The 10,428-nt window shown below is 41.4% G+C and overlaps 1 protein-coding gene across 1 annotated transcript in view; it reads left to right on the top strand.

Annotated features, from left to right (window-relative positions):
* Nucleotides 1-7,438, top strand: part of LOC106109877 (multidrug resistance protein homolog 49-like) — a 17,955-nt gene extending 10,517 nt beyond the window's left edge. Inside the window, exons 11-23 of the mRNA XM_013291516.1 lie at nt 1,390-1,420; nt 1,860-2,056; nt 3,083-3,223; nt 3,577-3,759; nt 3,945-4,147; nt 4,272-4,426; nt 4,591-4,786; nt 4,866-5,028; nt 5,478-5,672; nt 5,884-6,093; nt 6,179-6,325; nt 6,756-6,864; nt 7,164-7,438. Of these exons, the coding sequence (XP_013146970.1) occupies nt 1,390-1,420; nt 1,860-2,056; nt 3,083-3,223; nt 3,577-3,759; nt 3,945-4,147; nt 4,272-4,426; nt 4,591-4,786; nt 4,866-5,028; nt 5,478-5,672; nt 5,884-6,093; nt 6,179-6,325; nt 6,756-6,864; nt 7,164-7,252 (2,019 nt within the window). The 3' untranslated portion in view covers nt 7,253-7,438. The remainder of the gene's footprint in view (nt 1-1,389; nt 1,421-1,859; nt 2,057-3,082; nt 3,224-3,576; nt 3,760-3,944; nt 4,148-4,271; nt 4,427-4,590; nt 4,787-4,865; nt 5,029-5,477; nt 5,673-5,883; nt 6,094-6,178; nt 6,326-6,755; nt 6,865-7,163) is intronic.
* Nucleotides 7,439-10,428: the final 2,990 nt, after the last annotated feature.

The following is a 10,428-nucleotide window of genomic DNA, read 5'->3' as shown; positions in this document are numbered from 1 at the left end:
CCCCACCTCCCGCACCACCCCCACCACCCAGCCAGAGGTATGCGCCTACGTCACTCAGACCTCTGAAACTGAATCAAGTCATCGGGATAACACGTAATAAAGTCTATCTTTAATCTATACTACGTTTTATCAAATACTAGCTGTTCACGTGCGGCTTCATCCGCTTCAAATTATAAAAACTTTATTTCGTTGTTTACACTTGTCAAATTTCAATTGCAAATCTCACGACTACGGTTACCTTATAGTTTGTCTAAATAAGTTAGATTAGTTTGACAATTCATTCCAAATTTAGTAGGGATGGGTTGTGTATAATCAGTCATAAATCTTATCGATTTTCGATTTTTATTCTCATAAAAGTTGGAATGGATAGATTTATAGTTTTAAAACACTGTTTTCTCATGTTAATAATGACCATAACAAATAGTGAGAGTAAGTAAATGTTTATTACTACTACAGCCATACGTAGTCGAATTGGATTTCGCTATTATTTTTGCATCGCTAAAATCTCTACACTATCAATGCTAGAATTGTCCTCTAAATTAGTTAATAAGAAAATAGTAATTTTAGTTGAGTCCGATAATTATTTAAACCGAATATCGATAGTTCATAATTGTTCGCTGCGTGTTTGTTTCGTCACTACGATACCTGTCTATTAAGTATGGCATTTGCCTTCATACAAATTGAATTCGATACTTCATACATATGCGTCATGTATCAAACTAATCTATCTTATTTAGACAAACTATAATAACCTTCCTTCCTTAATGTTAGCAGTATGTAGCTTATGGTAACTTTCCTATTAGATTATTGTAAATTTTCTTAAAACAAAATTTCTTTCTTTAACTTCGAGAAGCTGTAACTATTTTTTTTTACACCAACATTTTTCGTAGAAGTTTTTTAAATAACTTGTTCATGAAAAAAAAGGATTTGAAATAATCAAGGGCGACAATCTCTTGCAACTTTCATACAAAACATACGAAAATCAAATTTTTCAAACAAGTTTAGATATTTAACTTTTTTCAATAAAACATTACATTCCACAAAAGAAACTACAGCTTTATACTCATTTTCTTTAAAAATATGCAGATGATAACATCCATGACATTAAGTTGATCTATCGTAGTACGGAGGGTAGGTTTATATTCAAATTGCATTGTAATGTGAAAGTAAACAAAAATCAACAGTTTTAATATTTTTTATTTAAGTAACAAGTAATGTTTTAATGAAGAGTATTAAAAATTTTGCTTCTTAGATTTCTTCGAAAAATTATGTTTTCATATGTTTTGTATGAAAGTTGCAAGAGATTGTCGCCCTTTATTATTTCAAATCGTTCTTTTTACATAAAAAACAAATGAAAGGCAAAAAGTTTTTTTTTGTTTTATTCTACAGGTATGGGAGCAGTTTTTGATAAAACTTGTAGGTAAAAAGTTGGTGTAAAAAAATTTAGTTACAGCTTCTCAAAGTTGAAGAAAGAAATTTTGGTTTAAGAAAATTTACAATAATCTTTTTTTATTTAATTCTCGTGTGAGTTATTCCAAAAAAGGGATAACGGTACAAAAGCCTAATTATTAGGCTCGTTAAAGAAAAAAAAAATGACCACTGTAAACATGTTATTTTGGACGTACGGTCAAATTTATGTCGGAAATCTGGTTTTGCCGTTTTTTTTTTACAAAAATTTAAATAACTTTAAAAGTTTACAAAATCGGGCAACAAACTTTGTTTTTAGATAGCCATTGTGACTGTGGTCCTCTAACTCCACAAAACCGTTCATTCGTCCGTTAAGAATCACCTGTATAGTAATGTAGTATGCATTAATCGAGACACAGAAGTTGTGTCTCCCGTGAAGTGCCATAATTCAGATAAAACAATTACAACGCAAGTCGATTGTATGTCACTATTGACCAGTCCCGTGCCGTGGGTTCTGTGGAAAGGAATAAGTTATTGTCCAGGGGAGGCGGAGGAGCGGCCGAGCGCTCGCAGCTCCGCCGGCTCGGCCGCGTCCGGCGCGCTCGCCGCGCCGCTCGCCGCTGACACAGAGGTCTACGACGAGGACGAAGTTAGTGGCATAAATATCATATTATCTATCTCATTTAACAAGAAGTCTCTTATAGAAAAATGCCCTGGTATTCTTTTAACTGAAGGTAAAGGAAAGTAGACAAGGTTAGCCCTCTGGTATGCACATTCAATACTCAAAATGCAACACTGCGCGATATAAAAAAGAGCCCCGTTTGAAAAGCGTTATCGTTTGAACAAAAACCTGGAAATGTATTCTTTTTCTAGAAAGGTATGAGAAAAGTGGGCAGTATACAGTATACACCAATTGACATAAAATGGTACTAAATGTTAAGTGGTGCTTATAACAACACGACATTAGCGCCCACAAACACGCAGACTGGATACTGTATTACGTATACAAGTTGTTATGTGTTAAGTTTTTCAAGTGTACAACAAAGAACGAACATAATGATGCTAAATGCAATACTTACGCACAATAATAAATTACTTGTGTCCTTGTTATCAAAATTAAATTATAAGTTTCTGACTTGACGCCAAAGCTGGATCCGCCCTTGATCATATGTCGTATCGCAGGTTATCGTTAAAGTTAAAATTATTAGTAACAGTAATATTTACAATAACCGTAATATTTACGAAGTGTGAGTTACATTAACTATCTATTAACGTTAACCAGCTCATTAGTTAATTACAACTATAAATTAGGGTACAGATATTAAACAAAACATTAAAACAAAGACAATGAAAGAAAACTTAAAAGTGATACTGGTGGTAATTTAAGCCGAGATCCCTATTGTTTATTAAGTTCAAAAATGAAGAAGATGAAGCACTATGGTCTGGCTGTGAGTCTGCAAAACAAGGAAACATAGGGAATGGGCCTTAAATGAATCAGAGGACGCGGGCGATGCCGGACGACGATCATTGTCTGTCGCTGTTTTACTCTGTATAATCGTAACTTCTCAATAAACATCTAAAACGTTATGTTATTGAGGTAATAGATGTGGCGATGAGGCGGTGAGGCGGTGAGGCGGTGAGGCGGGAGCATGCTTGTGAGTCTGTGTGAGTGCAGGAGGTGCAGCCGATGAGCGACTGGCAGCTGCTGCGGCTGAACGCGCCGGAGTGGTCAGCGCTGCTGCTGGGCGCAGTCGCGGCCGTAGTGCAAGGCGCCTGCTTCCCCGTGATGGCGTGGTTGGTGGGCGCGGCCGCCGGGGTCAGTAACATTACACTTATACATAAATCATGTAACAAAGAATTGTAGAGGCGAAGCGAAGGCGACACAATAGATCTAGTTCACACTGTTTCTAACTTATGTCAAGTTGAAAAATGTATTAGACATGGCCCAGTCTAATTTCCTACACCTTAATTTAAGTACGCGCCGCGTTCACTTCACCGCTAGTTGGCCAACCTCGCACTAACTGAGAAATGCACCTTCCTGCCGCCGACTGTCAGTTATTTACAACCTGCTGACTACGCAAATAAAACTTGGTCAATGAATAGATAAAAGTAATTCTTGGTATTTCGATATTCACATTGAAAGGAGTTTAACATTAAGTCTGTTGGCAGATATTCGTGTTGCCGGAGCGCAGCGAGGTGCTTCGGCAAGCGGACCTGTTCGCGGGCATGTGCGCGCTCGTGGGCGCCGTGGCGGCTGTTGCCATGTTCCTGCAGAATGCCACCTTCACGCACTCTGGCCTGCGTCTAACTAACAGGCTACGTCACCAGTACTTCTCCGCAATATTGCGTCAGGTCATATAGCCATATCCCCATTTCGTCACATTACCACATCGCCACAGTACCGAACTGCACTGGGAACCCGGGCACAATATTTTGTGAAAAATCTTATAGTGGCGGGCGGAGATTGGCGTTAGTTTTTGGGAGGCTTGCACCGCTTGTTTATATACCCACATAACTAAATAGAATTCCGTTTATAGGAGGTGGGATTCTTCGACAAGGCAAGCAACCGCGTGGGTGCGGTGTGCGCGCGGCTGAGCGGAGACGCGGCCGAGGTACAGGCAGCAACGGGCCTGCGCCTCGGGCTGGTGCTGCAGGGCGTCAGCTCCATGCTCATCGGTGTCGTGATGGCCTTCTGCTACGGCTGGAAGCTCGGCCATCCTGCCAGTCGTAAGTCCGCTCTGTGCTCACCAGACTCGCCGACAGCTACTAGAACATCCCGAGAGGGACACCACAATAATTGACTTCGCCTCTTTTTTCTTGGAAGAAGAAATTATTTTACTGATGAAAACAAAACCGTATTAAAGGATTTATAGTAGCGGCGTGTTGCAGATGTTCGCGAGCATCTTCTTAGAGCGGCTGGGGTCGCAGAGTTCGCAGAAGCGGGAGCGCGCCGCCATGGAGGACGCCACCGCTATCGCCACGGAGGCCATCGTCAGCATCCGCACCGTGCAAAGCTTAGGTCGATCACTTTACCTATTTCCTTATCCTTCCCCCAGGGCTGCGCAGATACAGATCATGACCGATTAAAATTATTCATATCAATTATAGTTATTATGAATATTATTGCTCGTTTGACAGTTCGGGCGGCTGACAGGAAGGATGTCGTTATTTTGTGTGTTACAGGAGTGGAGCGTGTCTTTCTGAAGCGATTCGAAGAGGCGCTGGCGCGGGCTCATGCCGCCGTGGCGCCGGCCGGCTGGTGGCGCGGCCTAGTGCTCGGCCTAGACATCTATGTACCCTTCATGATCTTCTGCAGCGTAATGGTGTACGGCGCAACGCTCGTTGCGCGCGAGGGTTTCGCCTACAATAACGTTATGCTGTCGGTGTTTTTTATTTATAACATTTTCAATGCCTTAATGAAATAAGTGCGTTGTGAGTGAGATACGGGTGTTTGGCAGGGTGAACGGCGCCCTGATGTACGGCGCGTACATGCTTGGTCAGGCGCTAGTGATGGCGCCGGGCTTCGCCGGCGCCAAGACCTGCTGCGCCCGAATACTGTCCGTGGTCCACAGGGAGCCCAAAGTCAAGACTGAGGAAGGCGTAAAAGACGATCAAAATTGGGTAATCGTGACTCAAAATCTTATGAATTTGGAATTCGACAACTCGATTACAGAAATCGTATGGACTAAGAGAATATTTCCCCATACTATGCGTCGCCGTCAAATCCAATTTCCCTTCCTATCTTTTCCTTGTAAGAAAAGGGCTCTACCACTGTTATATGATGAGCATGTCGCTCAGCACAGAATTAAAAAAGTAATCCATAAGGTACCCGTTAATATAGGTTTGACTATTTCGAACATTAGGTACCTGGGATAAGCGCATAATTGTATGGAGACAAAAAGACAAAACATTTTCGTTATCATCAATACATCATGTTCTAATTTTTTTTCCAATATTACATATACTCGTAGTTTCGTAATTATTATATTCAATGATAGATGATAGATAGAAGCGAAGTAGAGAGGTCGATATTACGAACTTTCAAATTAAACTCAGTCGTTTTTTGCCAGGCGGCCACCGGCAGCTTCAGCTTCAAGGACGTGGAGTTCAGCTATCCCACGCGGCCGCATCAGCGAATTCTGAAAGGAATTAATCTGAAGGTGGCGGCCGGCCAGACCGTGGCCCTGGTCGGCTCCTCTGGCTGTGGCAAGTCCACCGTGCTGCAGCTGCTGCAGCGCTACTACGACCCCGACTCCGGCACAATCGTAAGCTTAAAACGGAGCGCCGGTCACACATTCCTCGCTTTGCTTCTAAATGCAAGGAGGATGTGAAGTGATGTGATGTGAGGAGTGAACTTCAGGCCACAGGCGTACTATCCCACCCTAGAAGTTAAAGGGTATTTAGGCCGTGGGTTAGATAACCACGATGTTTTCGGATGTTTGCCGTGCACTGGACGACGCATGTCGGTTGTCGCAGGAGCTGGACGGGCGAGACGCACGCGGAGCACTCTCCCTGGTGCGGCTGCGGCGGCAGCTCGGCGTCGTGCAGCAAGAGCCCGTACTCTTCAACCGCTCGCTCGCAGAGAACATAGCATACGGCGACACGGCGCGCGACGTGCCCATGGACGAGATCATCGCCTGCGCAAAGTCCGCCGACATACACAACTTCATTCTCACCCTGCCGCAGGTAGACGACGCATTATATATGGGCATTGGTCTGCCGTCGCTTTGTTAGCCAGGTCCGGGCTAAGACCTCCGAGCGCACTTTGCAGGGCTATGAGACGAGCTTGGGCGCGAGCGGTGCGCAGCTGTCGGGCGGACAGAAACAGCGCGTGTGCATCGCGCGGGCGCTGCTGCGCCGGCCGCGTCTGCTGCTGCTCGACGAAGCCACCTCCGCCCTCGATGCGAACAGCGAGAAGGTGCGCATGCCTCCCATCTCTCCCACCTCATTATCTCTCATTCTCGTCTACACATATCATTATTCGAAAAACTGTTATATAAATGCGTCAACACGTTTTATGTTATAGTTCACCAAGACTTTGGTGGATAGCTTCTATTACGTAATTTGCGTGAATGTACGCAGAGATCTAATAATCTTAAAGTAAAGAGATTATTAATTATTAATTAGATTCAGTTAAAAGATTATATAGAATTTCTTTATGCAATTATTTCACATATTAAATTACGTTTCGGCGACTCCAAGATAAGGACTGAAAGATAAGATGACATTACTTGGAGAAAGATATGTGTCAGAACGTGTATGAACATGAAATGTAACACGATTGAGAAGATAATAGGTGTGTCCATTGACATTTGCTTATATGAGTTTGTTTAATGTGTTTGCGGCAGGGGGTGACCCGGGCGCTGGAGCGCGCGGCGGAAGGCCGCACCTGCGTCACCGTCGCGCACCGCCTCTCCACCATTAAGGACGCCGACCTCATTTGCGTCTTGGACCAAGGTTAATGTTGCAAATGTTGCAATGGCCATTACACGTTACATAAACCTAATGCAAACTTAAAGTTGAAAGTTACTATTTGGATATTCATTTGTCTTTTATATACATTTTGCTCGGACACGAAAAGGTCTCAGCCGACCTTGGTCTATATTGAACGTATCGAGATTTTGTCCTGGGTTTACACGTTTGATGATAGATGACTATATCGCGGCTAAACCTCTTCGCATATATGACAAACCAAAATGAAATTAACTGTTATAACTATAACAGTAACAGTTCCGTAAATGTGATGAAATTTTTAGGTAAGATAATAGAGCGTGGTACGCACGCAGAGCTGGTAGCTTTGCAAGGGCGCTATTGGCGGATGTGTCGCGGCCAGCACGCGGCCTGACGGCGGCCAGCATGCGCCCAGCACGCGGCCAACACGCGGCCAACACGCGGCCAACACGCGACCAGCATGCGGCCAGTACGCGGCACAACCGCGCCTTCTGTTTGCGGAATAAGGCGACTGCGAGCTCTTCATTATAATGTGTTACTGTTAAAAATTAAGCATAATATAAGATGAGGATATGTCGTGTTTGTGACTTATGACTATTATATTAAGTATAAACATTACTTAGGTATATAACTAAATACAACCCGTTCCTTTCCTTAACTCGCAAAGGAGTTTAAATTTTGTTACTTTGTGTGTTTGTGGGCGCTAATTTCAAAAACGGCTTAACCGATTTTAATTCAATTTACATTGTCGTGTTGTAAAAAGCTCCACTTTCATTTAATACCATTTTATGCCAATTGGTACATAAAAATAAACTGTATTAATTGAAAACAACTTTAGTTATTGTAATGCAATGTAAACGTGTGTCTATTAATTTTATTAATCCTAAGAAATAGACCACAGCATATTCAAGGAACTTTTTCACTTTGAAGTGCGAGGTTGTGGGCGGCTGCGGCTGCCCACTATGCCTTTCACTACCTCTGCATCGGTGGCACTGCATTGTTGGTTCGCGGCACATTTAATTCAATTTCGTTAGTTCTAATCAAAAAAAACGTATTTGTTTATTTGGTCGCGCCTTTAAAACAGGGCGCTTTTTCGTACAGAGCAGTGTTGCATTTTGAGTATTGTGTGAATATAACAGGATTGCTTTTAAAGCGTATGTCGCTTAACAGCCACCAATGCCGTGTTTTAACGACTTTAAAACAGCGCCTGCGTTAAATTAACAAATAAGTTAAAAGATAATTGAAAAGGTACATCTCTACTACTACCCTACACGCAATCCAGAAGAGTAAAGACTGTCATCCTCGGATTGATAGATTTCCAAGATAGAATTATTAGGATAAATTTCGAGTGTTTAACACCATAGCAAAAGCAATTGTTTTCCCTCTTCTCTTATTTAATACTCCATAAAAGAATTGATTTTTTAAATGTAATTACTTCTTTTCCGCGATAGAGGGGGAGACCTTTGAAGAAAACCTCTTTGATACTACTTTTGAACACTTTCATCACTTCTTTTCATGGAATAACATGAAAAAACGACACATGATACATAAAGAGGCGAAGAGAACTGACAAACTGTCGCTATTACCCTGACATTAAATGTAATTTTTTATTTAAAAAAATTTGCCGGCTGCCAAAAGAATCTTGTAGAACTATACTATAAAATACAACGCGTATGATATGCAATTATAATCGGCGAACGTGAATTTCGAAAAATATAGTTTACATTACATAATTTACGATTAAATTACAAATGAAGTCCCGCAAGGATATTGTGGCTAGTCTTGGGTAGTACACGTACGATGTACTAAAAAGTAATGTTACTTACTCGACACTGTACTAAAAGTAACGTTACCGAACGGCTTCTGTTAACCGGACATTTAGTACTTTTAGACTACACGATATCGGTGTTCGCCTCTTCGTTGTTTGATTTGATTGAAAATTTGCCAGATTGAAACATCCACCTTCGTTAGTGAGAATCAAAAGTGGATAAAATTATTTATAACTTAAATTTATTTTCGCCAATAACATATGTCTGACCCTGCTGTAAATTTGATCTGAAGTAATATATAACCCTCGTTATATTCTATTCATGTATTGTGTTCTCACAAATCTGAAGTACTAAAGGTACTAAATGTGTGTACTAGTACGTTTTCCCAATTGTACTAGTACGGTGCGCACTTGCAGATGTCCGATTAATCTCAAGACTAATTGTGGCATCTTTTTGACATTGACAGGGTGGCGCCTCTGAGCATTTAGGGTTACCAGTAAGGTAATATGACCACATTAAACAGAAATTCTTTTTTTTTTTTTAAACGAAAACGCAAATTGTAAAGGAAGTACTTGTACCTCATAATGTAAGTAGGAAATACCCCAGACTTCGTTTGTCGGTTAGATGACTTTATGTAGCAATCTTTTAACAATGCACTCTCTTGAGACAGTTAGAGAAGGAATAGTTTTAACATAATAGAAATTGTCTTACCGCTTATCTAAATAAATAAATAATAGAAATCTTAATTATTCGAAGATCCTAAACAAAAATGGAAACAATATCGTTTTATTGCTGTTAAAATATTGTTATATTAAATATGTCATGACTAATTATATCAAACAAAAATGCCTTCGTAAAGTTTCAAACAGGCCTGTCTTGTATCCTAAACGCTCAAGCTTGGTTATTTATAAATATATGTGGAAGAGTATGTAAACAGTCGACGCTGTAAATGGCGGAACATTAAACAGTATGGGTAACGGCGACTCTGGCTTGTTATAATCTCCATGCTCATTGCAAGTGTACTCACTGCATGAGTGTAGTGGGTGGTAGTGGGAGGTCTGGGAGGTGGTGGAGGTCGGGGGCCGAGCGGCTGGCCCGCGCAGAGAGCGTCACGCGGCGCGAGCAGCCATCTGCAATTCAAACGGAGCAAATGCGACATAGACCATGTGTGCCTCGGAGCCGCGTTGCTTATCAAAACCTAGTTTATATCTAAACGTTACAATAAAAATCATTCGCAAAACTTTTTAATTTTTATTTAAGCACAAATAAGACAATCATCGACGCATATGGTACAGCTATATCTACATTTGGGCTCACTGCATTGTAACCTCGAGTTAAGATTATCGCGCATTTATCAACTCAATGCCCACCCGCTACTTCGCGGCCCGCGACATAAAGATGTACATACTCGCGGGCGCGGCTCGCTCGCTCCTCCCGCAGCGACGTGTCGCTATGTTAGAGTTGATGAGTGCGCCATAGCCTTCATCGTGCGGTCGTCGACGCCCTCTTCTTTAATTACATTCCATTAAACTACGATATAATGATCGAACAATATAACAGAGCCCTCATTATAAAAATTATCTTCATATCTAAATCTAAAAAAGTTATATAACTTTATTATAAATAACAGTTAGTCGACGACGTAATTAATTCATAATACGATATATGAATATTTTTATTTCTACCCTCACCCAAGAGAAAAAAAACATAAAAAAGCGTATCGTCTGTTTGAACTGTTGACGACGATAATATTATATATATAGAAGACGAAGAGCGACACCGGCAGCTACTGCGTCTTCTG

This window comes from Papilio polytes, unplaced genomic scaffold (assembly GCF_000836215.1).
Source record: "Papilio polytes unplaced genomic scaffold, Ppol_1.0 DF821044.1, whole genome shotgun sequence".
NCBI lineage: Eukaryota > Metazoa > Arthropoda > Insecta > Lepidoptera > Papilionidae > Papilio > Papilio polytes.
This window is presented reverse-complemented; position numbering and strand designations above follow the sequence as displayed.